Source organism: Ornithorhynchus anatinus, chromosome 2, assembly GCF_004115215.2.
Source record: "Ornithorhynchus anatinus isolate Pmale09 chromosome 2, mOrnAna1.pri.v4, whole genome shotgun sequence".
NCBI classification, from domain to species: Eukaryota; Metazoa; Chordata; class Mammalia; order Monotremata; family Ornithorhynchidae; genus Ornithorhynchus; species Ornithorhynchus anatinus.
Window position 1 is genome coordinate 139,055,193 of NC_041729.1, and position 19,291 is coordinate 139,074,483.

At 45.6% G+C, this 19,291-nt stretch overlaps 1 protein-coding gene across 1 annotated transcript; it reads right to left on the minus strand.

Annotated features, from left to right (window-relative positions):
- Positions 1–7,471: 7,471 nt before the first annotated feature.
- Positions 7,472–8,413, minus strand: LOC100092812 (olfactory receptor 52D1-like). Its single transcript, XM_001521284.4, has one exon. The coding sequence runs from the start codon at positions 8,411–8,413 to the stop codon at positions 7,472–7,474; it is 942 nt and encodes a 313-aa protein (XP_001521334.4).
- Positions 8,414–19,291: the final 10,878 nt, after the last annotated feature.

The following is a 19,291-nucleotide window of genomic DNA, read 5'->3' on the forward strand; positions in this document are numbered from 1 at the left end:
AATATGTACAAATATACACAAGTGTTGTGGCGTGAGGAAGGGGGTAGAGCAGAGGGGAGGGAGCCAGGTCAATGGGGAGGGGAAGAGAAGCAGAGGAAAAGGGGGGTTAACTTCCTTATGCCTCAGTTCCCTAGCTGTAAAATGGGGATTAAGACTGTGAGCCCCACATGGGACAACCTGATTACCTTGTGTCTACCCCAGCGCTAAAAACAGTGTTTGGCATATAGTAAGCACTTAACAAATACCATCATTATTAATACTTTTTCCATCCATATTGACTCTCATACCCATTGCCAGCACGACCTCTTTCAGACTTTAAACCCTCTCCTCAAACCCCCTGTCTCCCAGAACTTTCCAATCTCTTGCCCCTATTGTCTCTTCCACCTATTTCATTGAAGAAATTGAAAACATCAGGCACGGTCTCCCTCAAAACTTCCCTGTTCCACTCTACCCACACCCTTTAACTTGTTCTCTCTTTTTCTATCTTATCCTTCCCAACAGTATCTCAAGAGGAAATCTCCTGCCTTCTCTTAAAATCTAGGTCCTCCAACTTTGCCTCTGACTCCATTCATTCATAACTTACTCAAACCCTTGACTCTTCCTTTTTTCCCTACTTGATCACTATCTCCAACCACTCATTTTCCAATAGCTCCTTTCCCGCTGCTTGCAAACATACCCATGTATCACCTACTCTAAAAATCCCTCCCTTGACTCCATCTCACCTCCTGTTATCACACTATCTCCCCTCTACCATTCCTTTCCAAACTCCTAGAAGTTAGTTTTTAACCCTCACTGCCTCCACTTCTCCAATTCACTTCTTAACCCTCTGGAATCTGGCTTCTACCCCCTTCACTTCATGAAACTCCTCTCTCTGTGGTCATCAATGACCTTCTTCTTGCCAAATCAAATGACCTTTCCTCGATCCTAATCCTCCTTGATCTTTCAGCTATCTTTGACTCTGTGGACCACCCCCTTCATTCATTCATTCAATCATATTTGTTAAGTGCTTACAGTGTGCAGACCACTGTACTAAGTGCTTGGGAATGTACAATACAACAGTAAACAGTGACATTCCCTGCCCACAATGAGCTCACAATTTAGAGGGGTGGAGACAGACATCAGTACAAATAAATAAAATTACAGATATATGCATAGTGCTGGGCGGCTGGGAGGGAGGGAAAAGGGATGAATTATATTCACTGAGCACTTTGTGGGAGAGTAGTTTTTGACCCCTTATCTTCTCCACTAGACTATAAGACCTAAAGGGCAGGGACTAAATCTTTTCTGGAATATTCCCTAATGTCTTAGTACAGAGCCCCAAACACTGCCAGGTCGGGTCCAATCAGTGCTACTGATGTTGATGATGCTGAGAAGTGGTTATCCATGTAAAAGGGTCCTGCAACAGGGGCTAGCCAACCACATCCCTATGTGTGGTCATGGCTAAAGACCTGGACTCTCATTCCAAGCTATGCCAAATGTCTTCTGTGTGACTCTGGGCAAGGCACTTAAGTTCTCTGTGCAACACTTTACTATCTGTAAAAAGTGGATTAAATATCCATTCCCCCCTCTCCTTTAGACTGGGACCCCCATATAGGACAGATATTGTGTCGGAATGGACTAATTTATGTCTGGTGGCAGTGTGGCTTAGTGGAAAGAGCATGGGTTTGGGAGTCAAGGGCTCTAATCCCGGCTCTGCCCTAATCAACAGTGTGACTTTGGGCAAGTCACTTAACTTCTCTGTGCCTCAGTGACCTCATCTGTAAAAGAGGGATTAAGACTGTAAGCCCCACGTGGGACAACCTGATTACCTTGTATCTTCTCCAGAGCTTAGAACAGTTCTTGGCACATTGTAAATGCTTAACTAATACCATTAGTAGTAGTAGTAGTAGTTAGTAGTAGTAGTAGTTATAAGAGAGTGCTTACTGTACTCTCCCCAGCACTTAAAACAGTGCTCTGCACACAGTAAGTGCTCAATTCATATGACTGAATGAATTTAACAAACACTATCATTGTTATTAATAAAATTCTGAGAGAACAGTGGTTGGCAAGAATGGGAATGAGCTAGAGGAAGGGAAGATGTTTACTCAAATTACTCACTGACTTCATCAGTATCAGAGTGCCTACCTAGGGAATCAATCAATCAATAAATCATATACACTACTCTATCCACCACACCATGCTCCTTACTGTGATTAACGTGCAGGGCAGTATACTAAGCACTTAATCATAATAATTATTGTTATTATTATTGTACCTGTTAAGTGCTTACATTTGCCAGGCACTGTACTAAGCACTGGGGTGCATACAGCAAATCAAGTTGGACACAGTCTCTGTCCCATGTGGGGCTCACAGTCCCAATCCCCATTTTATAGATGAGGTAACTGAGGCACATAGAAGTGAAGTGATTTGCCCAAGGTCACACAGCAGACAAGTGGCAGAGCCAGGAACAGAACCCATGATCTTCTGACACTCAGGCTCGTGCTCTATCCACTACATCATGCTGCTTAGTACAATGCATCAATATAACAGACACATTCCCTGCCCACAACAAGCTTACAGTCTAGAGGGGGAGACAGATGTTAATATAAATAAATACATTTCGGATATGTACAAAAGTGGGTAAGGGGGTGGGTGTGGGTGAATAAAGGGGGGAAGCCAGGGTGATGCAGAACAGAGTGGGAAAAGAGGACATGAGGGCTATGTCAGAGGAGGGGTCTTGGAGGAAACTTGCCTTTAGTAAGTCTTTCGGACTGTAATTGTCTGTCCGGTATGAAAAGGGAGAGTGTTCCAGGCCAGAGGTAGGATTTGGGTGAGAGGTCAGTGGCAAGATAGACGAGATCAAGGTACAGTGAGTCGACTGGCATTAGAGGAGAGAAGTGTGTGGGCTGGATTGTTGTAAAAGACCACTGAGGTGAGGCAGGAGGGTGCAAGGTGATTGAGCACTTTAAAGTCTTTGGGAAGACTTTTTTGGGTTTCTTTTTGATGCAGAGATAAGTGGACAACCCCTGGAGGTTCTTGAGGAGTTGGGAAACATGAACTGAATGTTGCTGTGGAAAAATTATCCAGGCAGCAGAGTGAAATATGGACTGGAGTGGGGAAGTCAGCAAGGAGGCTGATACAGTAATCAAGATAGGATAGGGTAATCAGCGTGGCTCAGTGAAAAGAGCCCAGGTTTGGGAGTTAGAGGTCATGGGTTCGAAACCGAGCTCTGCCACTTGTCAGCTTTGTGATTGTGGGCGTCACTTCACTTCTCTGTGCCTCAGTTACCTCATCTGTAAAATGGGGTTTAAGACTGTGAGCCTCACGTGGGACAATCTGATTACCCTCTGTCTACCCCAGAGCTTAGAACAGTGCTCTGCACATAGTAAGTGCTTAACAAATACCAATATTATTATTAAGTGCTTGGATTAACATGGTAGCAGTTTGGATGGAGAGGGAAGGTCAGATTTTAGCAATGTTGTGAAGGTTGAACTGGCAGGATTTAGTGGTAAACTGAATATGTGGGCTGAATGAGAGAGAGGAATCAAAGATAAGGCCAAAATTACAGGCTTGTGAGACAGGAAGGATGGGGCTGCTGTCTACATTAATGGGAAAGTCTCAGGGAGGACAGGATTTGGGTGAGAAGATAGGAAGTTCTGTTTTGAACATGTCAGGTTTGAGGTGATGGCAGGACATCTAAATAGAGATGTCTTGAAATCAGGAGGAAATGCTAGACTGCAGAGAGGGAGAGAGATCAGGGCTAGAGATGTAGATTTGGGAACCATCCACATAGTGGTAGTAATTGAAGCCATGGGAGTAAATGAGTTATTCAAGGGAGTGGGTGTAGATGGAAATTAGAAGGGGACCCAGAACTGAAGCTTGAGGGGCACCCACAGTTAGGGATGGGAGGCAGAGGAGGAGCCTGTGAAGAGATTGAGAATGAGTGGCCAGAGACATAAGAGGAGAACCAGGAGAGGAGAGTGTCAGTGAAACTGAGATTGGATAATGTTTCCAGGAGAAAGGGGTAGTCGACAGTGTCCAAGGCAGCTGAGTGGTGGAGAAAGAGTAGGATGGAGTAGAGTCCATTGGATGTCGCAAGAAGGAGATCATTTATGACCTTTGAGAGGGCAGTTTCTGTGGAGTGAAGGGGACAGAAGCCAGATTGGAGGGTGTCAAGGATATAGCTGGAGGAGAGGAACTTGGGACAGTGGGTTTATAAAATTTGCTCAAGGAGTACGGAGAGGAATGGCTGGAGGAAAATGGGGTTATAACTGGAAGGAGTGTGGGTTCTAGTGAAGGTTTTTTTTTAGGATAGGGAAAGTAGCATGCCCTTGTGCATAGAGCACCGGCTTGGAAATCAGAAGGACCTAGGTACTAATCCTGGCTCTGTCACTTATTTGCTATGTGTGTAACCTTGGACAAGTCACTTCACTTCTCTTGTCTCAGTTACCTCATCAGTAAAATGGGGATTAAGATTAAGAGCCCCATGTGGGACAGAAACTGTCAAATCTGATTAGCTTGTTTGTATCCCAATGCTTAGGACAGTGTTTGACACAAAGTAAGTGCTTAACATATACCATCATTATCATTATTATTATTTGTTATGAGCATATTTGAAAGGAATGGGGAAGAAGCCATTGGAGAGAGAACAGTTGAAATACGGCATTCAGGGAGGTTAGAAGGGGGGGACAAGTGTTTTGATAAGGTGCGAGGGGCTGCGGTTGGATGAACAGATGGAGGAGGTGGATTTTGAGAGAAGGCCAGAGATCACCTCTTGACATACTGCTGGGAAGGATGGGAGAGTTGAAGAAGGGGCAGGAGGAGAGAGGGACTGGAGAAGAACAGGGAAGATATTAGGGAGATCATGCTTGATAGTTTCAATTTTTTCAGTGAAGTAAATAGTCAGGTCATTAGGGGCAAGGAATGGGGGAGACAGGAGGTTGGGGACTTGAAGAGGGTATTAAACATCTGGAACAACTGGCAAAGGCAATAGACATGGATGTCAATAAGAAAGGAGAAATAATTTTGCCGGGGAGAGGGATCAGCAGAATTGAAGCTTGCAAGGATGAACTTGAGGCAGATGAGGTCAGTCTGATATCTAGATTTCCACCAGCTATGCTATGCGGCTCATGCACAGGAGCAAAGGAAGTGGGCTGTGGAAGTGACCCAGGGCTGTGGGCTAGTGGTCCAAGATAGATGAAGGAATAGGGGAGTGAGTGCACTGAGTTCAGCAGAGAGTGTGGTGTTGAGGGCGTCAATTCGGTCATCAAGGAAAGTTAAATAGGGCATGATGAGTTAAGAAAATTGGATGGGGTCAAAAGATCAGAAATCTCTGTGGGGGCACAGGACAGGTTTGTGTGGAGGAGGTGTGGGGATGAGACAGCAAGTGAGGAGGTTGTGGTCGATAGAGGGATTTGAGAGTTGGTGAGGGTAGAGACTGTACAGTGCCAAAAGATGATTAAATTAAGTGTGTCCAGTTTGGTGGGTAGGAGATCTGGAGTGGAGCCAGAGGTTGGTGGAGTTGAGGAGTGATATAAAGCAGGAAGCAGAAGGGTCATCAGGAACATTCATGTGCATATTGAAGTTCCCGGGGGGAGTGCCTCTGCATCTTGCTGCTTTGGACCCTCTGGATATTTTGCAGTAGAAAAGTGTTAGCATACTTAGATTGTGAGCTCCATCTTAGTGATGATGACTGTGGCATTTGTTAAGTGCGTACTATATAATAATGTTGGTATTTGTTAAGCATTTGCAATGTGCAGAGCACTGTTCTAAGCGCTGGGGTAGATACAGGGTAATCAGGTTGTCCCACGTGAGGCTCACAGTTAATCCCCATTTTACAGATGAGGTAACTGAGGCACAGAGAAGTGAAGTGACTTGCCCACAGTCACCCAGCTGACAAGTGGCAGAGCCGGAATTCAAACCCATGACCCCTGACTCCCAAGCCCGGGCTCGTTACTTCACTTCTCTGTGCTTCAGTTACCTCATCTGTAAAATAGGGATTGGGACTATGAGCTCTAAATGGGACAGGGGTTGTGTCTGATCTGAATGTCTTGTTTGCCAGGCACTGTACTGAGCACTAGAGAAGATACAAGACAATCAGATCAGACAAAACCCCTGTCCCACTTAGGGCTCATAGTCTCAATCCACATTTTACAGATGAGGTAACTGAAGCACAGAGAAGTGAAGTAACTTGCCCAAGATAGCAGAGAAGACCAGTAGTAAAACTGGGATTAGAACCCAGGTCCTCTGCCTCCCAAGTCCATGCTACTTGTCATGCTCAAATCCACTAGGCCATACTGTTTCTCTAAGGTCTAATGCCATAGACTGTGAGCCTCATGTGGGACAAAAATTGTGTCTTACCTATTATCCTCTATCTAGCTCTGTATTTAGTAAAGTTTTTGGCACAGAGTAAGCACTTAATAATAATGATTGTTATTTGTTAAGTGCTTACTATGTGCCAGGCACTGTACTAAGTGTCAGGGTAGATACAAGGTAATTGGATTGGACCACATTCGTTGTCCTATATAGGTCTCACAGTCTTAATCCCCATTTTACAGACAAGGTAACTGAGGCACAGAGTTGTGAAATGACTTGCCTAAGGTCACACAGCAGACAGCTAGAGCCAGGGTTAGAATCCAGGTCTTGCTGCTTCCCAGCCCGGTTCTATGTGCATTTGGCCATGCTGCTTCTCAGCAGGTACATTTATTAACAGATATTTATTATTACTGTTGTTACTATTATAAATGATTATTGTTACTGGAGAACTACAGATGCTATGCCTGAAGAAGCCTGGTTGGAACACAAATTCATCAGTGAGTGAGTGAGTGATGGAGGCAGGGACAGGGTGTGGCCTATATTTCAGGGCCAAGGGGGAATCCCACGCAGGTTCAAATTCTTCTTGACTGGATCTTGGGACTCTTGTCGTGAAACAAGTCCTCCTCCTAGCTGATGGCTTGCCTTCCTGAGGGGGAGAGGAGAAGAGAGGAGTACTGCACCTCTCCAGGAATGGAAGGCCAACAACTTGAATGAGAAGTGGGAGGGAGGGCAGGAAGTTTGAGATAACAGAACTTCTCCATCTATGCTTCAGGAACCATTTTCCCTTAGCCCAAAGTAAGCAACTAACAAATACCACATTTCTTTGTATTATTATTTAGCAACTGTTGACCCAGCAAGCAAATCTGCAGATGAGAAATCAGACAACAGACCACAAATCAATCAGAAGGAAGGTCATTAAATGTGATTCAATCAACCTCTAGCTGTTTTGGCTCCTTCCCAGGGTTGGATTCATGGGGCATTTGGGAGATAGCCATAAAGAGACTATAAACAACAACTCTTGCCCAGTATGGAGTGTAAATTGGGTGTTAAACCACCTCTTGGGATGTTTCAGTGTTTGCCCTGGAGCCACCTCAGGAGTGTCAGGTCTCTCCGTTGAAGAAGTTTCTCTGGAGCCTTTGCCGGAGGGAGTGGTAGCAGTGAGAAAATGTGCAGGGCCTTATTTGTTCCCCAGGATTAGAGTCAGGATCCTCTGGCGGATGTGCTTTGTGTTAATGCCATACACCAGCGGGTTGAGCACGGGGGGCACCAGGAGGTAAAGGTTGGCCACGAAAATGTGAACCTGAGGTGGCACCCAGTGACCAAAGCGGTGGGTGAAGAAGGAGAAGAAAGCCGGAATGTAAAAGATCATGATGACACACACGTGGGCCCCACAGGTGCTGAAGGCCTTAAGCTGTGCATCCTGGGAAGGTAGATGAAGCACAGTATGCAGGATAAAGGCATAGGAAAAGCCAATGAGCACCACATCCATCCCCGTGACCGAGAGTGCAACCATTAGACCATAGATGATGTTGATTTTGATGTTGGCACATGCCAGTTTAGCAATGCCCATGTGCTCACAGTAGGTGTGGGGGATCACATGATGTCCACAGAATGGCAATCTGTGGATCAGAATGATGAACGGGATGTCAACGATTAGGCTTCGGGATATGCAGGCCACTGTGATCTTTCCAATGACACCTGGACTGAGGATGGACGAGTAGTGTAGTGGGCGGCAGATGGCCACGAAGCGGTCAAAGGCCATGGCCAGCAGGACCCCTGACTCAGTAACAAAGACCGTGTGGACGAAGAACATTTGGGTGAGACAGCCAGAGAAGGTGATGGGCTGTGCCCCAAACCAGAAGATGACCAGCATCTTGGGTGATGTGATGGAGCAAAGCACCAGATCTGTGAGCGAGAGGATGCAGAGGAAGAGGTACATGGGCTCGTGGAGGGTCTTGTCGGAGGCGATGACCAACAGGATGGTGGCATTGCCCAGCAGAGCCATGATGAACATGAGGCAGAAGGGGATGGAGATCCAGATGTGCTGATCCTCCATCCCAGGGATGCCCAGCAGGAGGAATGTGGAAGGATGGAAGCTGGTAGTGTTTGGAATTGACATGGTGGCCCACCACCTAAAACTCAACATGAGCAAGACTGAGCTTCTCATCTTCCCTCCCAAGCCCAGTCCTCTCCCAGACTTCCCTATCACCGTGGATGGCACGATCATCCTTCCTGTCTCTCGGGCCCACAATCTCGGTGTCATCCTTGACTCGTCTCTCTTGTTCACCCCACACATCCTATCTGTTACCAAGAGCTGCTGGTTTCACCTTTATAATATCGCCAAGATCCGCCCTTTCCTCTCCACCCAAACGGCTACCTTACTGCTATGGGCTCTTGTTATATCCCGGCTAGACTACTGTGTCAGCCTTCTCCCTGATCTCCCTTCCTCCTCTCTCGCCCCGCTCCAGTCTATTCTTCACTCTGCTGCCCGGCTCATCTTCCTGCAGAAATGATCTGGGCATGTCACTCTCCTTCTTAAACACCTCCAGTGGTTGCCTATCAAACTTCGCTCCAAACAAAAACTCCTCACTCTAGGCTTCAAGGTTCTCCATCACCTTGCCCCTTCCTACCTCTCCTCCCTTCTCTCTTTCTACTGCCCACCCCGCACGCTCCGCTCCTCTGCCACCCACCTCCTGACCGTCCCTCGGTCTCGCCTATCCCGCCGTCAACCCTTGGGCCACGTCCTCCCGCGGTCCCGGAACGCCCTCCCTCCTCACCTCCACCAAACTGATTCTCTTCCCCTCTTCAAAACCCTACTTAAAACTCACCTCCTCCAAGAGGCCTTCCCAGACTGAGCTCCCCTTCTCCCTCTACTCCCTCTACCACCCCCCCTTCACCTCTCCGCAGCTTAACCCTCTTTTCCCCCCATTTCCCTCTGCTCCTCCCCCTCTCCCTTCCCATCCCCTCAGCACTGTACTCGTCTGCTCAACTGTATATATTTTCATTACCCTATTTATTTTGTTAATGAAATGTACATCGCCTTGATTCTATTTAGTTGCCATTGTTTTTACGAGATGTTCTTCCCCTTGACTCTATTTATTGCCATTGTTCTCATCTGTCCGTCTCCCCCAATTAGATTGTAAGCCCGTCAAATGGCAGGGACTGTCTCTATCTGTTGCCCACTTGTTCATTCCAAGCACTTAGTACAGTGCTCTGCACATAGTAAGCACTCAATAAATACTATTGAATGAATGACTGAACATGGTGACCTGCGAAAAAAAACAAGTGCGGAGGGACAAACCTTGCAATTATCCTAAAAAGAATAATTGCTCAAAGCCAACTAAAGACAGAAATTCATCAGGCAGCTTTTCCAGAAAAGCTTCTCACATATTCTACCTCTGGTCAATTTCGTCATTCCAGTCCCTTCAAGTTCTTATATGCCTATGTTATCATAGGGATACATTTCTGTCTGTGATCTTAGGTTTTAGGTTTCTCTTCCTCTGACAGTTCCTAGGTCTTTTTCTAATCTCCATCTACAACCACTACCTTGGAGAATTCATTCACCCTGAGGATTTCAACTATCACCTCTATGTGAATGATTCCCAAATCTACATCTCCGGCCTGACCTCACTCCTTTCCTGCAGTCTCACATTTCCTCCTGCCTTCAGGACATCTCTACCTGGATATTTCTTGGACAACTCAAACTAAGCATGTTCAAAGACGAACTCTGTATCTTCCCACCCAACCCTGTCCTACTGCTTTCTTTCCCATTACTGTAGATAGCACCTTCCTATCATCCTGATCATCCTTCCTGTTTCTTAAGCCTGTTAACTTGGCATTTTCATCTCATCCCTCTCATTCTACCCACATATTCAATCACCGAGTCCTGTCAGTTCTAACTTCAAGACTTTGATAAAATCCTTTCTTCCCTCTCCATCCAAACTGCTACCATACTGATCTAAGCACTCATCCTACCCTGGCTTGACTACTCCATCTACCTCCTTGCTGAGCTCCCTGACTCCTGTCTCTCCCTACTCCAGGCCATACTTCCCTCTACTGCATGGATTATTATTCCAAAAAAGTTCAATCTCACTCTTCCAAAACCTCCAATGGCTGCCCATCCACTTCCACATCAAAGATAAATTCCTTACCATTGCTTTAAAGAATCAGTTTGCCCCCAATCTAACTCACCTCACTGATCTCCTACTACAGCCTAGCCTTCAAACTTTGCTCCTCTAGCCCCAGCTTACTTATCATGCCCCAATCTCATCTAGCTCACCTTCAATCCCTTTCCCATGTCCTCTCCTTATCTTGGAAGTCCTTCTTGCTCCATATATGCCAGAAAACTACTCTTCCAACCATCAAGGCCTTATATTAAGATTCCATCTCCTCCAGGAGACCTTCCCCAATTAAGCCTTCTTTTCCGTGGCTCCATCCCCTTCTCAGTCATTTATGCACTCGGATCTGTGACTTTTCGACAACTGATAATTTCCCCATTCTCAACTCTATGCCACCAAGGCAGAAAGCCAGGATCTCCTTGGTGACATTTCCTGAGGGAAGTATAGCCTTTGCTAAGCCAATCAGAGAAAGGGATTTGGAAGTAGAAGAACCAGGTAATTGGAGAAGACCCTTTTTTTTTAAATGGTATTTGTTAAATGCTTAGTATGTGCATTAATCAAGATAATCAGGTTGGACACAGTCTCTGTCCAACATGAGACTCAAAGTCTTAATCCCCATTTTACAGGTGAGGTAACTAAGGCACAGAGAAGTTTAGTAATTTGCCCAAGGTCACCCAGAAGACAAGCGGGAACTAGAACCCAGGTCCTTCTGGCTCCCAGGCCCATGTGCTATCCACTAGATCATGCTGTTTCTCCACTTGCTCTATGCCAAAGAAACCTCACATGACAAGGTTTACCTAGAAGAACAGAAAATCCCACCTGTTGCCCTTTCAGACAATTTCCTCTCATTTTTACCATACTAGATACAGAAGCATCAGTTCCCTATCCTCCATATCAATGACACTTCAGAGCCTTGAAGAGACGGGGTGTGGAGGTTTGGAAAGGATGACCTCTCCTCAGGGGACAGTCAGCCTGAGGTGTCCAGGTCAGTAGACAAGTATCATCTATGAGATGGGCCAAGTGGGATTCTGGGCAGGGATTATATCAAGCAGCTCTATTGTATTATACTCTCATGAGTTTAGTATTTGTTAAGCACTTACTTTGTGCTGGGCCCTGTACTAAATGCTGGGTGGATTCAAGTAAACTGGGTTGAACATAATTCCTGATCCACAGTCTCAAGCCCCATTTTAAAGATGAGGGAATTGAGGCCCTGAGAAATGAAGTCATTTGCCCTAGGTCACACAGCAGACAAGTGGTGGATTTGAAATCATGACCTCCTGACTCCCAGGCCCATGTTCTATCCACTATGCCATGCTGCTTCTGGCCCCTAACCCTTGGGGGCTCACAATCTAAGAGTTTGAATGGGATGAAGGGATCGGAAACAAACAAATCAGGAAAGATGAAACATGAAAGTCCAACACAACACAAAAACAAATCCACAAAGTAGACTTAAATTGTCAGCAGAGATGGAGGAGTCCAAGAGCATGCAGGAACAGCTTTTATCTCCATCCTGGCATGCATGGAGAACACTGAGAATGGAGGCTCTCGGGGTCAGAAGGGAAGGTAACATTACAATGGTGCTTTTTTTCTGCAGAGATGGAGGAGTTCGAGGGCATGAGGGAGCTTTTTTATATTCCCAGCCCAGTGAACATAAAGCATGCCAGGAGCAAGGACCCTTGGTAGCAGTAGAGATAATGAATACATTGATCAAGTGTTTGATTGACAAATGTTACTCCCTTGGTGAACTCATTTGCTCCCATGGCTTCAGCTATCATCTCTATGTAGATGACACCGAAATCTACATCTCCTCCCCTGTTCTCTCCCCTCCCTCCAGGCTTGTATCTCCTCCTGCCTCCAGGACATCTCCACCTGGATGTCTGCCTGCCACCTAAAACTCAACATGTCTAAAACTGAGCTCCTTATCTTCCCTCCCAAACGCTGTCCTATCCCTGACTTCCCCATCACTGTGGATGGTACGACCATCCTTCCCGGCTCCCAAGCCCGCAAAGTTGGTGTCATCCTTGACTCAGCTATCTCATTCACTCCACATATCCAATCTGGCACCAGTGCCTGCCGGTCTCACCTTCACAATATCGCCAAGATCCGCCCTTTCCTCTCCATCCAAACTGCTACTGTGCTGGTACAAGCTCTCATAATATGCCGACTGGATTATTGTGTTAGCCTCCTCTCTGATCTCCCTTCCTCCTGTCTCTCCCCACTCCAGTCTATTCGTCATTCTGCTGCCCAAATCGTCTTCCTACAGAAATGCTCTGGGCATGTCACTCCCCACCTCAAAAACCTCCAGTCGTTGCCTATCAGCCTTCGCATGAAACAAAAACTCCTCACCCTTGGCTTCAAAGCTCTCCATCACCTTGTCCCCTCCTACCTCACCTCCCTTCTCTCTTTCTACTGCCCAGCCCATACACTCCACTCCTCTGCCGCTCACCTCCTCACTCACAGTCCCCCATTCACGCCTGTCCTGCTGTCGACCCCTGGCCCACGTCCTACCGCTGCCTGGAATGCCCTCTCTCCTCACATCCACCAAACTAACTCTCGTCCCCTCTTCAAAGCCCTACTGAAAGAACACCTCCTCCTTGAGGCCTTCCCAGACTAAGCCCCCCTTTCCCTCTGCTCCTCCTTCCCTCCCTTCCCCCCGCCCTGCCCTCTGCTCTTTCCCCTTCCCCTCCCCTCAGCACTGTGCATATTTGCATGTATTATTTATTACCCTATTTATTTTATTTTATTTATTTATTATTTTATTTTATTTATTTGAGAAGCAGCGTGGCTCAGTGGAAAGAGCCTGGGCTTCGGAGTCAGAGGTCATGAGTTCGACTACTGGCTCTGCCACTAGTCAGCTGTGTGACTGTGGGCAAGTCAGTTAACTTCTCTGTGCCACAATTCCCTCATCTGTAAAATGGGGATTAAAAGTGTGTGAGCCCCACGTGGGACAACCTGATTACCCTGTATCTCCCCCAGCGCTTAGAACAGTGCTCGGCACCTACTAAGCGCTTAACAAATACCAACATTATTATTATTATTATTATTATTATTAATGAGGTGTATATCTCCTTGATTCTATTTATCTTGAGGTGGTTTTGCTTTGTTTTGTTCTGTTTTGCTTTGCTGTCTGCCTCCCCCATTTAGACTGTGAGCCTGTTATTGGACAGGGATTTTCTTTATCTGTTGCCGAATTGTACATTCCAAGCACTTAGTACAGTGTTCTGCACATAGTAAGCGCTCAATAAATACTATTGAATGAATGAATGCTGAATTCAGATCATACCCTAGAGGAAGAGATCCGGCAGAGAACCCCCTTGCCTCCCTCTCCCTGAACCCTTTGAAAATAGGAAGATGGATGGGAAGTGGGGAGGGAAAGAAAGAAAGAAAAGTCAGTGTGCAGAATCCCCTGGCCCTGCAACCATTTTGTTCTTTATTCTGCTGCCTGTCCCTGGACCAAGTCCAGGACTATGCTGGAGAGCAGTGGATTCAATCAAACTTTTTTATGGTATTTGTAAGATCTTACTATATGCCAGACACTGTTCTAAGCACTGCGGTAGGTACAAACAAACGAGGTTGGACACAGTCCATGTACCAGGTGGGGCTCACAGTTTTAATCTCCATTTTATAGATGAACTGAGGTGCAGAGAAGTGAAGTGATTCTCCAAGGTCTCATAGCAGACAAGTGGTAAAGCATGGATAAGAACCCAGGCCCATGCTCTATCCATAGGCCATAGTGCTTCTCAATGGTATTTTTTAAGCCCTTACTATGTGCAGAGCACTTTACCAAGCACTTGGGAGAGAACAATACAACAGAATTAACACACACATTCCGTGCCCATCTCCAGAGCATCCAGAGAGGGAAAGGTCTGGCAGCAAAGAAGACCATAGGAGACCCAGAGAGGACTTGGGGGCAAGAAAACGGGCCAAGAGTTGGCTCAGAAAATCAGACCTTTGAGCAGGAGACTGGATTTCAGGGTTTTACCAGATGAAACCCCAAATCATTTTCAAATATTACTATTGAACACAGAAAATTATGCCTTTTTAAATTTATAATATGCACTGCCTAGATAGACTTTTATCCATTTAAAAATCCATCCTAATTCTGCCATGATTAAGCATATGTGGACCATATTTACTAAATCAATGGCATTTATTGAGGACTTACTGTGTGCAGAGTGACTGGGAGAGAATAGACACAATCACTGCTCACAACGAGCTTACAGTCTAGAGAGGAAGACAGACACAAATAAATAACTTAATTAAGGTTATGGGCAAATGTTCTGTGGGGCTGAGGGTGGGATGAGAAGCAGCGTGGCTCAGTGGAAGGAGCACGGGCTTGGGACTCCGAGGTCATGGGTTTGAATCCCAGCTCTGCCGCTTGTCAGCTGTGAGGCTGTGGGCAAGTCCCTTCACTTCTTTGTGCCTCAGTTCCCTCATCTGTAAAATGGAGATGAAGACTGTGAGCCTCACGTGGGACAACCTGATTACCCTGTATCTACTCCAGCGCTTAGACCAGTGCTCTGCACATAGTAAGCGCTTAACAAATGAATATAGGCTTCCTATGAATATAGGATGAATAGGCTTCAAGGCTCTCCATCACCTTGCCCCTTCCTACCTCTCCTCCCTTCTCTCTTTCCACTGCCCACCCCGCACGCTCCGCTCCTCTCCCGCCCACCTCCTCACCGCCCCCCGTTCTCACCTATCCCACTGTCGACCCCTGGGCCATGTCCTCCCGCAGTCCTGGAGTGCCCTCCCTCCTCACCTCCTCCAAACTAATTCTCTTCCCCTCTTCAAAACCCTACTTAAAGCTCACCTCCTCCAAGAGGCCTTCCCAGACTGAGCTCCCCTTTTCCCTCTGCTCCCTCTACCCCGCCTTCACCTCTCCACAGCTAAACCCTCTTCTCCCCTCTTTCCCTCTGCTCCTCCCCCCTCCCATCCCATCCCCTAAGCACTGTACTCGTCCGCTCAACTGTATATATCTTCATTACACTATTTATTTTGTTAATGAGATGTACATCACCTTGATTCTATTTATTTGCTATTGTTTTAATGAGATGTTTTTCCCCTTGATTCTATTTATTGCTGCTGTTCTTGTCTGTCCAGCTCCCCCGATTAGACTGTAAGCCCGTCAAAGGGCAGGGACTGTCTCTATCTGTTACCAATTTGTACATTCCAAGCACTTAGTACAGTGCTCTGCACATAGTAAGCGCTCAATAAATACTAATGAATGAATTAATGAATATCAGTGCTGAAAGAGTGCAGAGGCAATGCAAAACGGAGAGGGACTCTGGGAAAAAAGAACTTAATGGGGGAAGCCTGCTTGGAAGAAATAATAATAATAATGGTATTTGTTAAGCACTTACTACGTATGAAACATTGTTCTAAGCACTGAGGGGATACAAGGTGATCAGGTTGTCCCACGTGGGGCTTATAATCTTAATCCCCATTTTACAGATGAGGTAATTGAGGCACAGAGAAGTTAAGTGACTTGCCCAAAGTCACATAGCTGACAAGTGGTAGAGCCGGGATTAGAATCTAAGACCTCTGACTCCCAAGCCCGTGATCTTTCCATTAAGTCAAGCTGCACCATGCAACTCTAATAAGGCCATAAAAGTGGGGAGAGTTATGGTCTGCCATATATGGAGAGGGAAGAATCTACAGGTTAGAGGGAAGATATGGAGAAGGGGTGAGGGGGTGAGAGATGAGATTGAGGAAAAGTGATTAAGTTAGTATTAGAGGGGTGAAGTGGGTTATAGTAGAAAATCAAGAAAAAAACAATAAGGAGTGTCTGTTGTTGCAGAAGGGGATGGGCATCCTTTGAAGGTTTTTGAGGAGTAGGGAGACATGGACTGAACCTTTTTTAGAAAAACAATCCAAGCAAAAGAATGAAATATTGGAGTGGGAAGAGATAGGATGCAGGGAGGTCAGCAAGGAGGCAGATGCAGCAATAAAGGTGGGATATGATTAGTCCTTGAATCAGATAGTAACAGTTTGGAAGGAAAGGAAGAGGCAGATTTTATCAATGTTGTGAATTTAAAACCAACAGGATTTGGTGACAGATTGAATATAATAATAATGATTGCATTTGTTAAGCACTTAGTATGTGAAAAGCAGTGTTCTAAGCACTGGGGTAGATACAAGGTAATCAGGTTGTCCCACGTGGGGCTCACAGTTTTAATCCCCATTTTACAGATGAGGTAACTGAGGCACAGAGAAGTGAAGTGACTTGCCCAAGGTCACACAGCAGACAAGTGGCAGAGCGGAGATTAGAACCCACGTCCTCTGACTCCCAAGCTTGCGCTCTTTCTACTAAGCCACGCTGCTTCCCATCAATTGAATGAAAGTGTTGACTTGAGGATAATGCCAAGGTTATGGAATGTTTGTTGAATTTTCATTTTCACTCCTATTAGAAAAATAGGCATGCAAATTGGAATGGGATATAGGAAAAGCTTGGTCAATTTCAAATGCATCATAAGTTTTGTTTTTCTAAGGGATTTCCCTTCTTCCACTCTATAAAGATTTGGAGCACCTTAGTGTAATTACAGCATGGCCTAATGGAAAGAACACAAGCCTGTGTTCTAATCTTAATTCCACTACTTGTTTGCTGTGGAAACGTGCAAATCACTTAACTTCTCTGTGCCTAAATTTCCTCTTTTGTGAAAATAAGATTCAATTCCTGTTCACCTTCCTGTCTGGACTGGACACCTCATATATAAGAACTGTATCTGACATGAATATCTTGTCTCTACCCCAGCGCTTCTTACACGGGTTGTAAACATTTAACAAATACCACTGTCATTATTATTATTATTGCTATCAACATTATTATCAGTTTTTTGCTTACCTTTTGCATGTATCCCCATTCTTTTTCCTCTGATATATAACCCTCCCCTCCATACAACACCAGGATATTGTTGCTTTAGACTAATCCTGGGGGCTGATACTCTAAAATAAATAAGGTTGTCTTCACACTGCTATGTGTGACAACAGCTCTGTGATGTTGAGAGCTCCTGAAGAAGTCTGTGTTATTTGCTGGTACCAGAAAGGAATATTAGCAATGAAATATTTACCAAACAGGTAATGTCCTTTTATCAATCCTAAGGAAATGTGGTCCAAGGTAGAATTTGACATTTTGGAAATTTTCAAACTGCAAACTGGAATTTTAAAAGTAGCAAAACCCCCACATTAAATGCAATTTTGAATCTCCAACTCCCTAAGAATCCATGAAGAAAGAGGATCTGTGACCACTTACCGAGAAGAAGATAAAGTTTAGGGGAGACATATAAAAAGCTTTCAAGATGAAGATAATGATCACTAGGAGAAGAGAGTCAAGGATTTTTCAACCTGGCTGAGACATAGTAAATGTAAATTACTTAAAGTTGTAACATGCAGGATTTAGATGAGACATAAGAAGATGGAGAGGATGGTGAGACATGGGGGAGGGATAAGTGAAGGGCAATGGGACACCCTTCCTGAGGACTGTAAAGAATAGGAGAGACTTTCTTTTGCCTGGACTCAGTTCAGGGTGGTTTTGTCTAGAGGCAGGGGAATAGATGGCATGACCTTTTGAAAGCAGTATTGTCTGGTGGCCAGAACCTGAGTTTTTCTCCCAACTCTGCCACTGGCCTGTTGTGGAACCCTGGCAAATCATTTAAGCACTCTGAACCTCAGCTTCCTAATAATAATAATAATAATAATAATGGTACCTGTTAAGCACTTACTACATACCAAGCACTGCTTTAAGATCTGGAGTAGACACAAGTTAATCAGGTTGGACACTGTCCTTGCCCCACATGGGGCTCAAACTCTCAATCCCCATTTTTTACAGATGAGATAACTGAGGCACAGAGAAGTTAAGTGACTTGTCCAAGGTCACAAAGCAGACAAGTGGTGGAACCAGAATTAGAACCCATGACCTGCAACCTCTGTGTCATCTTTGACTCGGCTCTCATTCAATAGTATTTATTGAGCACTCTTGTTCACCCCACACATTCAATCTGTTACCAAAACCTGCCAGTTTCATCTTTATAATATTGCCAAGATCTACCCTTTCCTCTCCACCCAAACAGCTACCTTACTGTTACGGGCTCTCGTAATATCCCGGCTAGATTACTGTCAGCCTGCTCTCTGATCTCCCTTCCTCCTCTCTCTCCCTGCTCCAGTCTATTCTTCACTCCGCTGCCCAGCTCATCTTCCTGCAGAAATGCTCTGGGCATGTCACTCCCCTTCTTAAAAACCTCCAGTGGTTGCCTATCAACCTCCACACAAAACAAAAACTTCTCACTAGGCTACAAGACTCTCCATCACCTAGCCCCCTCCTACCTCTCCTCCCTTCTCTCTTTCTACTGCCCACCCCGCATGCTCCGCTCCTCTGCCGCCCACCTCCTCACCGTCCCCCATTCTCGCCTATCCCACCATCGACCCCTGGGCCATGTCCTCCCATGGTCCTGGAATGCCCTCCCTCCTCACCTCCTCCAAACTAATTCTCTTCCCCTCTTCAAAACCCTACTTAAAGCTCACCTCCTCCAAGAGGCCTTCCCAGACTGAGCTCCCCTTTTCCCTCTACTCCCTCTACTCCAGCTAAACCCTCTTTTCCCCCCATTTCCCTCTGCTCTCCCTCGACTTCCCATCCTCTCAGCACTGTAATCATCTGCTCAACTGTATATATTTTCATTACCCTATTTATTTTGTTAATGAGATGTACATCACCTTGTATCTATGTATTTGCTATTGCTTTAATGAGATGTTCATCCCCTTGATTCTATTTATTGCTATTGTTCTTGTCTGTCCGTCTCCCCCGATTAGACTGTAAGCCCATCAAATGGCAGGGACTGTCTCTATCTGTTACCGATTTGTACATTCCAAGTGCTTAGTACAGT